Genomic DNA, 17,368 nt, shown 5'->3' with positions numbered 1-17,368 from the left:
CGCTCCGAAAATAAAGGAGAAAAAAAAGAAAGCTTCAACTGTGACACTTATCTCTGTTACGAAGCGAGAGCAGCGCGCGCTCGTGCGCGCGGCTTCAAAAGAAAACCGCCCACAACTTGCTCAGTGCATTAGCTTATTGAAGAGGCGCGCACAAAAGCAGAGCGGCCGTGTTCGCGCGCGCGGAGAGAGGAAAGCGGCAATATCGGCAAATCGACTCGTCCCCATCGAAAGCGCGGCCGTGTCTCTCTCCCGAGAAGATTGTTACCGCGCGACATTTGCGCGCCATCTTTCTGTGGGACAGAAGGTTCGGCTTTGCGGCTCTTTCAACCGCGTGTTGTTAGGAGAGGGTCCTCCTTCTTTTTCTTCTCCTCCGGCGTTCTTATCGCACACAATGCATCTCTCTCACAGTCTACAGCGTGAAAATGCATCACAGTAATTGTCCTCCGACAGTGTGTATTTCTTTTTTTTTATCGGTCTGACCTGCGAGTAGACGGGCACTGTTGCAAGAGCCCCCTCCAATCCTCCCATCCTCCCCTCCTTCCCTCCCTCTTCCCCCTTCGTCAGGCGTGCTCAGCGAAGTAAATGAAAGCCGAAGGCAATCACTGATTGCTGCGGTAGAGCTTGCGAATCGTTCAAGCCTTCCCACAGAGATATTTATACGAGTGTTACTTCACCTGTTTTGTTAGGTAGGAAATACGTGGGAGCCGAGCAACCCGAATTAATCGAAGCACAAAAGCCTTAGTGTTGTGCTTTTTTTGCGGTGACAGTGCTCCTCGTTTCAGTGATAATCAAAAAGTATCTTTTTATTCTCATTTATTGAGTTTTTCTTTTGTCATGCGTTACACGTCATTCTAAAAAAGTGAAATTTATTTATCCACGCGAAAAGTAATACACCACTTCTCAATGTTATCACAAGCCTATTCGGTACAAGCGTAGCATTTTCAATATTCAAATTAGAAAGCAGTTTTAGCACTGAACGAAATCAGCTGCCTTGAAGTCATAAAGGTAAAGTGATGTATCTCTGCAGGGAACATTTAACAAAGTATAGACATAGAACACATTCACTTCCAGTATTGCGGAGTGCAACCATTCTTGAGCAGATATAGGCATATTTGTTCCGTAATCCCTATGGGCATTTTATATGCAGAACCGAAAAAGAAGTGCACTGAAGTGGCCGTGAATGCCGAATATAGCTGCAGCACGGCATGTATTCTCCCTAGTGGCCTGACTGCGGTGGTATGAGTTGTGTTCTTATTAAAGATCGCTCAGTATCTGATTTTTATTTCGCGTAAACACGACGCGCTTTCAAACGGTACAGACCCCAATAATATAATCAGAAAATAAGCATACGAACAACAAATACATCATATCCTAATACTATTGCCCTCCTGTTCAATAAAGTACCTTTGTAGAGACGTATACCGCTTTCACTATTCTATCGGAAAAACCTAATTTATGCCTATTTTTATGTACACTAATATGCCGGAATTAGTCCATACCGCTCAAATATTCACGACTTATAAATCATTGCGCTCTTAAAATGGCTACCAACAAGCCGAAAAATAAATAATAATACTGTTAACCAAGATCATGTATGTACGGCAGTATTAGGGGATTAGATGCCTAATGTCTCGGCGTTCAAATATTCTGTATATTGACCCATGCGCAAGTCGATATGTCGGGCGGACCGAAACTCTGCAGATAAATAAAAGTGCGATCAATCAGTACAAATTAAGCCCGATATTTTTTTAACATGTACAAAATCTGGCGTTCCCACCTGGGATCTTTCTTGCGTCATTCATGGTGTTGCAGAAAGCATCTTTCTTGAGCAGAACGTTCTTTAAGCCAGGGATCTTGTTCACCTGCGATGAAACAGTTAGAATAGTCAAAGTGATGCACACAAGTGCCTATAATATTGCACCATGACTCCCATGTTTAGATACATACATAGCTCACTATTATCAGTAATACTGGCTAGTTAGTGGCTGGCTAGTTAGTATACTTCGAGTTTTTTGCAAGTTTTACGCGTTTAAAGGCTATGCGCGTGTAAAATCCTACGTACGATGTTCACATGCAATCGGCACTTCACGAATTGCAAATTAGCCGTGCCGATTTCAGTTTTACAGAAGCGATGAATATGATCTTGTATTTGATATCACTACGACTACCTTCCTCTTCGACTGGAAGAGGAAGGTCCGCTTCTGGAGAGGGCACGAAGCATATACATATGAGAGCTAAGGAAATCAGTTCTAGCCTTGAAGAAGACAAGTCCACTTGTCGAAATGTCGGCTCGAGCAGCCACCCCCTGTTTACGGATTCTTCATCTTCCTCTTCGACTGCATTTCTGTTGTTTGATGCAATAAACATGAAGAAAACGTCGGAAGCAAGTTAACAGTGGGTACTAAAAGGAATACGGCCTCCGCTGTCTTAAAGTAATTCGAGTAGAAATGAAAGCAGGAAGACAAAAACAGTGTTAACATAATGAATAAGAATAATTAATACAAAGAAAATCGAGCCTGACGGCGGATAATACAACCAGAGAGAGCAGGAAAAGCCTTTGCTCCAGTCAGTCAGTCAAGAACTTTATTCATCGGTCCTGAGGAGTTTAAGCCGCCGGGGGATCCAGGGGGGGGGGGGGACACCCTAGCAGCCGCTACCGTAGGCGACGCCCGAGTCGGGGAGATAAAAAAAAGAGTAATTTGACTATTCTGTGTGAGTTCTGTCTTGCCACGTATAAGACTATGTTTAAAGAGACACGTAAACTCCCTTTGGAGATCACTGTAGTGTTGTCGGAGAGTCGTGGGGCCCAAGTAACCTCCTTGGGCCTCCTTGGGCCCAAGAGAGAGAGTTAGTCAGGAGTCCCCGAAAAAAGCAACATATACGTTTTTTTTTTCTTCGTATGTTCAACGAGCTAACGCGACCAACTATCTACGGCAGCGGGATGAAAACATATCACGAAACTACAAAACGAGAAAAAAAACCGCTAGGCCTGCGCGTAAAGCGCAGCACAGTCACAGCGAAAGCTGGAAGAGCGGCATATCTAGAGCCCGTTGTAAACTATCTTGGGGCTACTAATACAAGTACACTAGCAGCGTACCCACTACGCCATAAATCATAATTTCTGTGATGTTCGGAAGCACCCACTACGTCATTATACGTCATTCTGTGGAGATCCGAGGTACCAGTTACACATCTGTAAGGTATGTGCACTTTGTTGATGCGACAGCTGATGACGATGAATTACGGCTGAGCCCTTTGTAATGGGTTGGAAGCTTTTAAGGACCCACCAGTTACGTAATTCGCATTGTGTGACGCCCGGTCGCTATTTCACTCTCCCACCACGCTATATAGCATACGTTAACGTGAGAAAGAGAGAGATGGGGAAGAACATTATTGAGAACCCGAGGAAATGGATCGTGGGGGCCTTATGGGCTACCTTATGGGCTCTCTACCAATACAAGTGAACTTGCAAAGGTACCCACTACGCTATAAATCATAATTTTTGTGAAGTAGGGAAGCAGCCACTATGCCATTTTTCGTCATTCTGCGGAGAACCGTGGTACCCGCTAAACAGCTGTAAGGCATTATGTGCACTTTGTTGATGCTGTGCCTGATGACGAAGAATTATGGCAGAGCCCTTTGTAATGGGTTGGAAGCATTCAAAAACCCACTCGTTGCGCTATTCGCATTGTGTGATGCCTAGTTACAGAATTCGCGTTGTGCGACGCTTCGTTGTTATTTTACTCTTCTACCACGCTACATTACATATGTTAATGTGGTTCCTTGCCGACATGAAGCCTGTGTAGGGTCTTTTGCAACGGAGCTCCAAGCGCCGGCATGGCTCTGTGGTAGAATACTGGGCTCTAACGCAGAGGGCCCAGGTTCGAACCTCGTTCCATTCTGGGTATCTTTTCCTATTTCGTTTCGTTTTTTCTTATTTCGCGCGATAGCGGTTACGAACACCGATGGCGGCGGACAACTACGGCGCCAAAAGCGGCCGTTGTTGTGATCTCATAACAGCTTTCGTTGCAAAAGAAAACTAACTAGCAGCCTGCGAGCTCCACAAAGACAAATAACTTCTGTGAATTGCTGTACACGAGTAATACGCAACTCAGTGCTACATCGCAAAGAACGCTGTGCCAACAGCGGAGAACCACAACAGCAGACCGCTTACAAGGCTTTTCCAACAAATGGTCTATTCTTAGAAGCGAAATAACATTCACTGGGCGCCGCTCGCATCAACGAGATAGCATAGCGAAACAAGCTCGAGGCTAAATGGGCTCCACAAAGCCACGGGTTAGAAAAGACTCGACAGGCGAAGGATCGTTTATTCTCGCAAACGCATCGCCTTCTTCCTTCGGCGCAGAGTACATATAAAGCGTCTCGAGACGAGAACGACTCCGGAGCTCCCTCTGAAGAGCCCCCACGAAAAAAACACTTGAAGACGAATGGCGAGGGCCCCGCTCAGGCTGCTGCTCAAAAAGGCAAAAGCTCATTCGTCGTTCTCCCTCACCGCAGAACAAAAGGGAACACGCCGGAAGACGGAGAGATTTGCAATCTCAGGCAACAAAGGAACGCGCGGGTTCTCGCAGCCAACAAACTATATGCAGTGAACGAAGGCAAGCACATAAGGACCGGAGGCTCTGGAGGCGGCTTGATGTGATATTTTTGACCCTGCCAGCCGGAGAGTCCATTAGCACGAAGGAGGCCAGAAAGGTGGCAACACGCTAGAGAAAACGGAATGGCGGCAGCCGACGTTTGTCGGTCCGCACTGCTTTCGTATTGTGGGCATCGCGCTAACGAGATCTCGGACCGGGGTTATCTAACTCGCCGTCTAGAAGGATTGCATCCGGTCTCTCTCTAAAGAGCTCTTTCGATAGCGGTCACCTTGGTTTTGATAGCAAGTTTCTGTCTGCTCTACCAAGGCTGCCTAGCGCTATTCCTGAGAGGAAAATATTATCGTCCACCCGTTTGCAGGACGTATAGGTACAAGAGCGCGCGAATGAAAATATTTTCCTTTCATGAAACTCCAATTTGCGGGCGTCCGTAGAACTGATTTGCCATCATGAAGCATGGAAACTTGGGCAAGTTGGTAGGTCATAATTGAATATACGAACAGCGCAACTGACAAGGACAGAGGAAGGCAACAACACACAGCGCAATATCTGTATTGTATCGCTACGCGTTACAATACAGATATTGAAGTGCGGACATGAATAAATATCAGCTTGTAAACATAGGCGAAATTTTGATAGCTCGCTGTCCAATCCACAAGCATGAGCTCAGGAACGAATGCACCCTGTGAAATAGGAACAAAACTTGTGGTCCTAATATCGCTTTGATCACATGCTTAAAGTTAAAGAAATGTGATCTCGTATTCTTACTTTCAAGTATTCAGTTTTTCCCCGTACCATCAGCCATTGGTATAATATTCCCCGTAACATTATTGAAGATGAGGCCACGACGAAATTTTCACTACATTTGCTGTAAATTCATGTTATCGGTATTACTTTTGTGGCGAAGCCTTGGTACTGTGTAATGGGTTGCGCTCTCCAGCGGCTTCTAGTGGGTCGTCCTCTTCGGCTCGTTCCTGAAAGAACGCCGCTCGCGCTCAGAGTCCGTGCTTTTGCCTTGACTGTCGCCACTGCGTATTGCCGCTGAGTGCAGTCCACTAAACGCCTTAGCGTTTTATATTTAATCCCTTACCATTTTTGGAATTCCCATAATTTTGTTAATGAATGCTCAACTACCCTAGAGCAGCCACTGAACGAATGTGGTATGGAAATAAATAAAAAAATGGCCGCGTATCTGCGTGTTTCGCTGCAAATGTCGTCGAAAGACAATAGTCTCCTGCCATTTATGTTTCTGGCTGGCATTGATAAAATAGAGGAGGTGCTGCGTGAGATATGGACGCCATCTGGCAGTGGCGTCGGTAAACATGAGCTTGTGCAGAACCCAGGGCCACTGCCAGGTGGCGGCACCATATCGTCGGCAGAGGGCTTTTTCGTGCATAGCGTCGCATTTTCAGTGCAGCCTGAGAAACACTAGGGTCTTTAGAATTACGTATCTATGTATTTTCTAGTAAAGGAACACACCACCTAATAACGTACTGATGTTGCGCCTCAGATATGCATAATACTTGCCTTTTGATGGACAATCTTCACAAGCATGAACGCAGCTACCAGTTCAAGATGGCTGGGCGTTCAGCAAGTGCTTAAACTTTGGCCGGGTGGCTGAATCGTGTGACAGACAGACAGACTGAAAGACGGACAGACCAAAATTTCTGCGTTCAAGTATCCCAAGAAAGACTATCGTCTTTAAAAAAAGACAGTCTTGTTCTCTACCTTGTCCTCTTTTAATTTTGCGCTAGTATACTGACAACGAGCTCAATGCTTGCAATCCTCGCTTCCATTGTTTTTTTTTTTTACCTTCTGTAAGTTATACCCTTCATACACTGCATGATAACCAACAGAGCTATGGTTAACGTCCCTGCCCCCGACCTTTTTTTTCCCCTCTTGCAAAAAAACCCTAGAAACGTGCGAAAGCCTCCTGAAGCAGCATGGGTTTAGGGTCACAGAAGCACACCTCTCGTGCTGCTTCTGTCTTAATATTTCAAACAGACCAACTCACCGCTTGGTATTGAGACAGCTCGGCAGTCTCCACGCAGGCGCCGTTGTCTCCATCGCTGAAGCTCAGACACAAGAGCAGCGCCCACTCTGACGACGGCTGCAGCCCGTTTCCTGCAAATTACGCAACAAAAAAGAAAAGAACATACTCAGGTAATCCGAACATGATGTACGTACTCAGGAAAAGAGCATATGTCGCTTCGACTTGGAGTTTATGCTTCTCGTATATTACTGGAATAGGAACACTTCAACTAGAGCGACAGTTTTTCGGCGCCTACGCGTAGAGATAGCTTAAACGCTTTTCAGGTTGGATACGCAACACTGCGGTATATTATCAGCACTATCCACCAAGAATACAAGAAAACAAGCGTCGTAGGCGACAAAAATTGCAAGAAATCTGTCATTCACATTCCTAGAAATACTCTTATGTCTTATAGCGGCACCACCAAATGTGACGAAGTCGAGTGGTTGGCGCAGTGTACATTTACAAGGTGTTCACATCATAGTCATCCCCTTGACTCAAAAACGAATAGATCACATTCTTGCAGATCAGTACCCACTTCCCGAATTTGTCGTTGCCTTATCGTGAAATGTTCCGTAAAAAGCAATCCAGAGTTCATTTGCGGTAAGCTCGTGATACGAAACGTCCCAGTTGTCCGCAGCATTTGATTAGCATCGCGTGCAGAACTGCTCACAGAGATCGTGTTTACCATGACACAAATGATCACGCCAGAGATATACAGCGAAACGGTCGGCACAAGAAAACAAAAAAAGCGTGCGTAAGAACAACGCATTCTTTATTCCGATGACCCAGAGTACGCTACCTTCCTCTAGCGAGAACATTCGCCTGGAAAGAGAAAAAGTCACAGTTTCGCCGCAAGGGCGAAGCAATGGGAAAGTCACGCGAGGAACGGCAAGCAGCTCGAAACGTACAGCGCGCTGCTCAAGCACAAAAGACGCACGAAAAGAACACACACAGGACGAGCGCGATCAACGTTCACAGCTCGACACTTAAAGCGCGCTGGTCAAACACAAAGAAGGACGCCCGAAACGAACGCACAGGTATACACAGGACGAGCGCGAACAGGTGTCACAGTTGTTTGTGTTTGAGCAGCGCGCTCCTTTCGCAAACGCGGCCGCTGCATTCGTGCGCTCTGTAACTTCAACGCAAACTTTCCAGTAGAAGCACAAGACGAACAAACCGCCTCCATCACGAGATAAGAGCGCGCGCACGGGGACTACGCCCTGTAGGGCAAAGTACAGGTTAGTATGCTGCGGTATGTACGCTCCGTGGCCGAGCCGTCTAACGCCGCGCACTGCAAAACGAGGGGTCGCCCGTCCGAATATACCCTTCGGAAAGTATTTTTCCGAAATTATTTTCTTTGTGGCCTTTATATATAGTATATACATGCATATACATATACAGGACATGACGGTGACGCCGTCGGCAAAAACCAGCCGAGAGTGTCCATATAATTCTATCGCAATAAAATATTACACGCAGAACATCGTTTAGGAGTTGTTTAAGCGATGCTTAAGCGTAGATATTAACTCTAGGAAACTGTCACGCGCGCACCTATATGTTACCGTGACTGTCCTAAATATATTTCGGGCATGGTGGCGAGGATTTTTTTACGCAGAGCCCTTGTTATCTCACCTTTACGAGAAAGAGGGAGAGACAGAGTATGTAAGAAAGACAGAAAAGTGCAAACGACGGATTGTGAGGTTACCAAAGGGGATCTCCAGTTGGTTACCCTGCATCTGGAATGGTGAAAGGGATTTGAAAGAAAAAAATACAGTGAAAGAGGCGAAGAGCCGGTGAAGGTCAATATTAAGTTTAATGTTACAATGCCACTCTCCGATTAGCGCACAAAAATACTGTTGTGACGTGACGGCGTCCGATGTAGACGTGCCTCCGTCGCTAGTTTAAAGGGGCCATGACACCTAATTTTCGATCATAATCTGTGCTACGTCAGTTACTCCTTGTGCGTTCACAAACAAGTTGGCAAAATTTTAGCGCATTTTGTCGAGCACTTAATTTATAATTGAATATTTCTTAAACACGCAAGCGGCGCCCGAGTGTCGGTTAACAATGATCCACTCGCGAGCCGTGACGTGACGAGCTGCTTGCTTTGCGAGCGTCTGCATTCCGGCGAACGATTTTGTTCCGTGGTCATCTGCGGGTCCAGTCGAGCTATTTCATCTTTCTTCAGCTTGGCATTGAAGTCGAACGATTTTCAGCGGCTGAAACTTTGGCAGAGAACGACGGCGCCGCTCCGTGCAGCAGATGACGTCACACACGACATGGCAAAATGGCGGTCGCCGGCTGTGGGCGGGGTTTATATCCGGCGACTTCTACGGCTCATTTTCCACTGAAACATCCTTTTACAGGCTAATTATTAAATATGTATAGGTGCAATAGAACCTCTGCTTCTATTTTTCGCTGAAAACCGCAAATTCTTGGGTGACCGTGTCATGGCCCCATTAATAAGAAGACGAAGACGTACTACCGAGGCAAGACGCAAGAGGCTGACGCGGAGCAGCGGCCGTGGCGTCCAGCCAGCAGAAGTCCCAGGACGTTCTTAGTGCTTCGCGCCACGAGCCACCGGCGCTCGTCGTGTTTTTCTCCGGCCGGCTGGCCGCCACTGGCGCGGCGCTTCAGTGCTATCCGGGAACCAAAAAAAGAGAATGAATCGAACGGCCTTCATTTTTATTTTAATGTTGTTACAATGGGTCGTTCAATCCAGTTTGTCTAAGCGAAACGCAGCAAGGCATTCATAGCGACTCGTGCTGAACTCCGTGTAGGTCAGTGTTTAACAATCTCGCTCTCTGTGTCTGGGTTGTTGTATATACAGAAAGACTCGCTTACTTCCGTCATTGTTGGCCATAGTGTTGTTAAGCCTAGTCAATGGAGAAGCAGCAGCGACTGCTGACGCGAGTCCGGGGACAGAGTTCGCAGGAGCGCCCCCACCGCCGCCAGTGCTGGCCGGAGTGCGGCGAAACCACGGCGGCGCTCTAAGTTGCCATCCGTGCTCCGCGAGGACGGTGTTGATGAGCGGCAGGTCACGGTTGATGGCCGCCTTGTGACCTCGGACCACGACGACGCGGTTGGACTCGCGCAGGGGACGAAGGTGCTCCTCTTCAAGCTGGGTAGAGTGAAACGACATAGAAGAGGCGATGGCGGAATTGAGATCAAGCGCAGTAGTACAGCTCGCGGAAGAAAGATAAGTACTAAAAAAAAATGCCTATCAGGCAATTCCTACTTGCGTCTTTATTACTAGGGAAAAAGCCTCAGATGCCTTGCGACGGCGGCGGTGTCGTCGTCAACACGAGTGATGCAAAAAATCATCATGACGTGATCACGGCACCCTAAGACGTCGTCATGATGCCACAGGTCGCCAAAATTTGTGACGTCATGATGACGTCACTTTACGTCACATGATGAGGTCATCATATGACTCGTCGCTTTGTCAAAACTGGGTCGGTTCCGGAGGTAATGCAAAACCACGTTGGGTGCAGATAACTTCTGAGGGGGAGGGGGAGGGGGGGGGGATCAACACAATCCACTGAGAAGAAACAGAAGGTGGCTTTCACCTTCGAGTCGTCTTAGGCAAATGCGTAAGGGACCGTGAGGCTTTTTATTCTTTTGAAATACCACGAATTCTTATTGATACATTTTCTTCTGTTTTCGTGGCTATGTGGTGTCCACGTGGCGTTTGTGTCTTAGTACGTGACAACTGCGCTTGGAGCGCGGCACTAGAAATAGATTTTAATCGTAAGTGCGAAGAGCGCTTGCGATATACGAAGATTTATGTTTTATGGATATCTTTTTTACTGTGTGAACCTTCCTGCTGTTCATAAATTTCGGTTTCGTGGGCGTCTATGCCGGGCAGATATTCACGTTGTAGCGCTCCAACTTCCACAGCACGGACACCTGAAATGTACCATGGTTCAGTGGCCCAAACAATCAAGCTACAGGTTTCTATTTTTTCGTATCGTCATAGTGAAAGTGTGAAAACCCGTGGCACTGCGATAAATCGCACCTATCTTCAAATAAGGATGAACATTAGGTTTGAAAATTTACAGCCAATGATGACTGATGAAATCATAACGGTACATAGGTGCCTGTTTTGTTCGTGAAGCTACTGTTTCTTGCAACTAATTAAATATGAATGAAATGTACTCCACATGTGTCAGTAGAGGAGACATGCCGTAGATAGGAACGTTCTCGACCGAACATTCTGTCGCGCGACGTATAAAAACAATCGATCACCATCCTTTATGTGTCATCAGGTTTGCTGCCTACTGCGTGCAACTCGTAATGGTTGTTTCCCCTTCATCTGAAGGGGGCACAGCAAGATGATTCTAGTGTTCCACAAACACCTTATTGTTCAAAAAACTGCACATCAACGCGGATATGAGACAAAACTACTTATTTTAAGTCACTCAGGAAGTGTGCCCGAAGAAGATACGCTAAATATGCGCAATAAAAAAAATGGGAACCCACCTTCTCGCTCCTACTTCTCCCCGGGGGAGGGAGGGGGACGGAGAGGGGAGGTGGGGGACACGAATACCTCTACATGTGACCGGCACTCATGTTCAAGGCTTAACTCGCGACGACTAATTGCAGCTTGGAATTAAAAGCGAGCACGTTAGACTGAAGACACACACGCACACACACAACAACTGGGAAACGCCCGTTTCGAATAGAGACGAATATCTAGGATTGGGAAAGCTTTTACAGCGTAACACGGGGCTTCCTTGTTAGGCTAATTAGGGTCTCCGCTATACGTCCACCTGTACGCACTCTGAAAGTGTCTGCATCCGCCGTAGGGGGCCGCTCGTGTAATGAGCCTTTTCGACGGATCCACCGCTATTCCCCTCTGCAACTCTGTTTGAACCGGAGCTTAAGCGTTTTTCGAAGTGCTCAGAAGCTCTTCAACGGCGAGCCGTTCTAAGCCGTGGGACTCGCATAGCTCTGAACTTACCGGCGTATAGAGCGGCCGCCTACAGGTCACGCAGTAAACAGGCCTCGTTTGCGAAGCCAGGTGCCCATTTGAAACTCGCTCCATTCATACAGCGCCGCTTTCGTTCGCGATGACTTAGTCGAAAAATGGCGACACACTTCAAAAGATCGAAGCTTCTAGCGTTGGCGACGTTAAAGCTAAAGCGAGAGTGCGCTAATAACCGCGATACTATTGAAACGCAGACGTGCCGTTTTTTGTTCTTTCTTTTGTTTTTGAAATATCAATGTAACGATGTCTCGGCTTGCGCTCCCTAAAGAGCGGGATAGATCAGTCAGTCACATTATTCGTGTAGAGATCTTACGGATGCCATTTAAGTTGCTTTTTATTTACCTATTGGTCAATCCCACCAAGTTGACGGTGAAGCTCACTGAAGCATGTGTATTTATTATCGGAATTTTACATGAAGTGGCGTTCTCGCTTTTTCTAATGATAATAAGAATAGAAACAATAACGTTAAGCAACAAAGACTTTCTTATCTAGCGAATGTGAACGTAAAATAATGGTAAATATATGGTCAAGACCTTCGCTAAACATTAAACCTTCTATTTACGTGTTTTACGTGCGAAATTTACGATATTATCTTTGCGCGACGCAGTGGTGAGCTCTGAAATATTTCCGATCACATGGCGATCCTTAACGTGCACCTAGATCTAAACACACGGGTTTGTCTGCATTACGCCCCCATCAAAATGCGGCCACTGCTACTGGCAATCGAACCTGCATCCTCGAGCTTAACAGCTCATCACCTTAGCCGCTAATCTACCACGTATTGTGAGACCTGCATTATAATGCTAAAATAGCGAGAACACACGGTAACATTTCAGGAGATAACGCAACATTACCGTCTAGCCAGATTAGTCTATCCCCCGGCGCACAAAACTCTAGAGAACAGACAGGAAATCTCTTGGAGGCAACTACAAACGAATACTTTCGCAACTCCCTTTATTCTATCGCGCATTAACCCCTCAGGTTACTCCAGCTGTTTTAACTCGGCCTAAGAGAGGACGCAAATCTATACCAAATCCTCCGGGGCGGCCCTAAAACGCAGCGACCTAATAATCTCCGGGGCGCGCAAATCACTGCCGTCAGCAGTGGGGGGCCAGGGTGCACATCTCCGAACCGGAAACCCATGTGTGGGTCACGGAGCGGGCAGAGGCAGCCGCCAGATCCCAAGGTCTCCTCTCCTGGCCGCCTGACCAACAGTGGACCCTCGTACACTGAACTTCAGCTCTATGTACATGGTGCCAAATAACTGTTGCTCCTCCACCTTCGAAATTTCAATGTTTACGGTGTACAACATTCGCTGAAAACTAAGTACAGCCGAGCAGTGTACTACTGCCGAAATGACAGGCATACATGAGATTCGAAATACCGGACCGGCAATTATTATGCTCTGGCACACACTTCTGGGGAAAACGAAAGAATTTGATCAAGCACATCAGGGTAAAGGAATGTTTCGCCTTTATTTTTCTCCGCTGGACATGTAACAACGAAAGCGCGTGGCGTGCAACAGTCGACAACTCGGCAAAAGTTTTTTTCAGCTTTGCTTGTATCGACGAAAAACCGGAATAGTGTCATCGCACTACAAACGAAGCCCAAAGGCTCCACTATGCTACAAAGCTGGCGCACGCTGCGGCACCTCCATTCCTCCCGCGATCCTCCTATTCTCCCGTTAATTGCGTTTGGGAAGTCTGATCGAATGAAAAACGGACGCCCCAAGCTCACACAAAGCGGAAGCTCACGAGTGAACACACCGCGGTAGCCGAGCAATGTCGTACGAAGAAAGCCGGCAAAACATAACGGTCAACCAGTTTCTCATGTGGCTCACCCCATCCCTTCCCTTTTCTGTCTTTTCTTCCTCATCCCCAAGCTCAGCGATGACTACAGAACTTTCTTTTTCCTCAGCTCCCTGCGGGCCTTCCTTCTCCTGCGCGCGCTCGCTCAAAAAGGACCGAATGCACGCGTGTATTTCTCACCAGCATCCCGGATAGAAGGCAGAGAGGAATCTACGTGAGAACGACAGTCACAGACATACCTCTGTACTTCGGCTCCGTCCCTCTATTATCACGTGCAAAAATTACTTTCTCGCGAGCTCCAAATGAAGTCCCACCAGAGCTTACGCCCCTCCTACTGAACTTTGTGTGCGCTATCTCTGGCGAGCAATCTTTGGTTATAACGCCGGACGCATACCTGTAATCATCTTGTTTTTTTTTTTTTTGTTCCTCTTTCAGTCTCTTATTCCGACGTCCTTCAACGCGCTGTGCTCACGAACACGTTTCTTTCTTCTGCTTCGGCGCCCCCTCATCCCCTCCATCGTGCCCGGGAGTCTCAATCAGGTGGCAGACTCATTTCAATTTGCCGCCGGATCCCCTGAGGGTCAGAGCTCCATCTAATGGAATATCTGCGTCGAGTCGTCGTCACCGCCCCGCGTCACCGTCCCTGCAGATTTCGCTCGTCGCCGAAGCTCCCTACCTCCCCCCCCCCCTTTTTTTTTTCACCCCGCTTCCCAAAAAGCAAGTCCCCACCTCAACCTTCCACTCACTCTCCATACATACCTGCCTCAGCGGGAGCTGACGAAACACACGCGCCTCCACCATCGCTCAACATTGCGACGTCGCTCCGTTATTTCGTTCTCCATTTCACCTTTTGCTCGTTTTGCGTGGTGGTAATCTAAGCGAGAGTTTGTTTTGCACCCTGACGTATGGAGGGTGGGGGGCGACGCATGTCTTTGCTTACGTTTGCCTCTTCGGCTGGCATTCGCACTGCGTTCATTTGTAATCAGAGGGAGTTGTGTTTTTTGCTGGCTTCCTTCTCGGAACCGTTGTTGCTTGGGTTTACTTGTTGAGGAAACGAGACTGCCAGCTTTCTAAAGGAAAGATTTCTTGCCTGTGATTTGTTTTTATCAGTCCGGAGAACGCGCTGGTGGTGCGGACCGGCAGAAGTCGCACGTGATCTTGTTATGCGATGTTGGCTGTAGGCGGGATGTACAAAAAATATGTATAGAGTCCAAATATATACTGAATCCAATCCGCGCGCGAAACCAAGATCAACAGAGCGCGGAGGAAAGTACGAAGAGCAGCAAAATAAAGAAAAGAAATGCCGGGAAAATGAGATTTAGGCGCGGATACGTAGAGACATTTACACAAGCGTCAGCATCACCTGCGAATTTGCTTGCGCTGCGCGCATTATTTTGTTTGGCGTACTTCGCACTGGCTTATAAAACACCCTCGAAACGTGTCAGCCAATGCAATGCCTTACGCAGCAACTCCCTGCGTGGCTTCTTCCCTTGCAACACGTATACGTGTGTGGGACGCGTTATAAAAAAAAGACACACACGCACACACACACACACACACACACACAGAGGAAAAACGTTTGAAGAATGACTCAAATTTGCTTTGGTCGTTATTTGAAGCTCTTCCCGTTGCTTGTCGGATTGGACCAATGCCGCGCAAATGCAGCTACGGGGCGTTCGTGATTGGCGTAACGAAATCGCGTCAGCAAGGGTGCGAGATCGAGTTACAGTTCGCGACTGACTTTTTTCCCATCGTTGACGCGCGCTGCTTATTTGCGCGAGGCCGCGAAGTCTTCTCGCGACACTTTTAAACCCCAGCCCGTCTAGTTGTCACTGGAATTGAACACAAAAAATATAAACACGCCTAAGCTCGACGGGAGGAGTTTTGCAGTTGCTCGGGATGAAAGGATCAAAAACGAAATGCAATATACGAGAACGCACATGGCTTGTTTGCGAAAGGTCACGTGTGGGTTTAGGAAGAGAGTGTGCGCGTGCATTGGCTTTCATACGCCCGCGGGGCAAGAGAGCAAACAGGAAAGCTATAGCGTATAGGAGTCTGCTGCGATATTGGTACAAGAAAAGAAATCAGCGCGCAAATATCGCGTCGCGACTGGAAATTGGATGAGCAAATGTTAACACTCGGCGTCAGCGAACCAAATAGCGGGCAGAGATGCCCAGCAGATACATTGACATCTGGGACAAGTTCTGTATGCACACATAAATGTTCTCGTGGTTTCAGTAAGAGACCCTTTTAGGATACAGAGGAAGGTGAACGTTTATCGGAGCTCGTGATCAAGAACATTTTTCCCGCGTAAGAATAATGTCAAACCATTAGAAATTGAAGCAAATGACAGGGTAGAAGAACCTTTTTGAAAAATAATAAATAAATAAAATAGAAAGAAAACGAGATTTACACGTGCCAGCCGAACGTACAATCACTGCCCGGCGCATGCGATACACTAGCATCTGAGCTATTACTCGTCACATTTCTTGGGTGTACTTGTTGGGCCAGCAAGTGACTTACCATAACATGTTAAGATATGGGATGTAAATCAATATTTTCCATGATGACAATATAGGCAGTGTACAACGGTACCGTGAATAGCTGAGCCGCATGATTTCTCTGAAAACAGTTATAGCTGAAGGAGAGACAATTCCTTTGTGTTGTCAAACTCATCATTCGCGGATCTTAACACCATCAGAATAGGAAAGAGAGGCGTAGGCCTAACCCGCTTCGTGTTATAATTAAGCATGACTATTTCCTTACCAGTGTAGCTCGGTGTTTCCAGAACGCCCAGCGAAACCATTTGAAACATCAAGTTTCGCATACCCTATGCCATGCGCAGGGTCACAAACAAAACATCGATCAACCTACACGCGCTCGCACTTCGTCTCTTCATCCTCTCGTTCCAATGTCCCTGATAAACACATCTTTTCAGCATAAATGGCAGACGACGAATAGGATAGCACTTCTAGTTGGCCAGTGAGCGTAGTTCTTTAATAAAAACTAATCGAACATCGCATCAAATGGAAATTGAGAAAATCTTGTAGGAGCTTCTCATTGGTTATTTCTCTTTAGCCGAGAAGTATGAACGGGAAGGGTAAGGAGGAGTTCGAGAACATCCCGCTAGATACTTGAGTAAAAATTAGCTGCATTGACTATACCCGTCACGCCATCGCATCAGCTATCGGCGAGAAAACCACCCAAACTGATGTCTCACACCTCGCATACAGTGAACCGTACTGCGGTCTGCCTATCGCTTCACGCAGAATTATCCCAGGACTCTCGACACGACCCCACGTTACTCGTGTGTTCGCGACGAACGGCGTCAAAGGCAGGCAGGGATTGCAAGACCGCACGCGTGAGAGAGAGAGGTCTGGGTCTTCGTTCCTATACATGGCGAATGCTCCGAGAAGGAAGAGCTAATTCCTCCGCTTCCTTGAGCACGATCGAAAGTAGTGCGTGCTTCAGCGGTGTCGAGAGGGTGTATACGGGTGCGCGAGGATTGCGTGCCACGACCAGCGGTGTCAGCGTAAGCGCCCATCTAATCCTATCGCCGACAGGCAACACTGGCGTTACCCAAGACTCTTCTTCCCTCTTACACACTTCTCCTCCTGACCCGGCACTTTGCACGCACTACGCCTCGGCCGTTAGGAGACATCGATTGCCTGGCCTCTGTCAGATGTCACGCATCTCCACTGTCCGTTCGCGTGCACTTATACACCGCCTCCGCTGTCTTTAATCCGGTTGCACTCTTCTTTTTGCTTGCCTCCTGCCTAATTTCCACAAGTGATCTAACCTGTTAATTGCGTTTTGTTTTGTCAAGACAATCCTGTAGCCTTAAAGAGTGCGGTCTCTGAGTTATTATTGTCGGCAAAAATCTGTTCTAGATAAGCCCGAGACAAGTAGTAGAATCGCA

At 47.3% G+C, this 17,368-nt stretch overlaps 1 protein-coding gene across 1 annotated transcript in view; it reads right to left on the bottom strand.

Annotated features, from left to right (window-relative positions):
• The window catches only part of LOC119396173 (cadherin-like and PC-esterase domain-containing protein 1), a 131,255-nt gene that overhangs the window by 64,856 nt on the left and 49,031 nt on the right, over nucleotides 1-17,368 (bottom strand). Inside the window, exons 4-6 of the mRNA XM_037663263.2 lie at nucleotides 9,496-9,772; nucleotides 6,631-6,740; nucleotides 1,778-1,862 (exon numbers count right to left, since the gene is read on the bottom strand). Of these exons, the coding sequence (XP_037519191.2) occupies nucleotides 1,778-1,862; nucleotides 6,631-6,740; nucleotides 9,496-9,772 (472 nt within the window). The remainder of the gene's footprint in view (nucleotides 1-1,777; nucleotides 1,863-6,630; nucleotides 6,741-9,495; nucleotides 9,773-17,368) is intronic.

The sequence above is a fragment of the Rhipicephalus sanguineus genome, chromosome 6, assembly GCF_013339695.2.
Source record: "Rhipicephalus sanguineus isolate Rsan-2018 chromosome 6, BIME_Rsan_1.4, whole genome shotgun sequence".
NCBI classification, from domain to species: domain Eukaryota; kingdom Metazoa; phylum Arthropoda; class Arachnida; order Ixodida; family Ixodidae; genus Rhipicephalus; species Rhipicephalus sanguineus.
The sequence above is the reverse complement of the archived record's forward strand: the minus strand, read 5'-3'. Positions and strand labels throughout refer to the sequence as shown.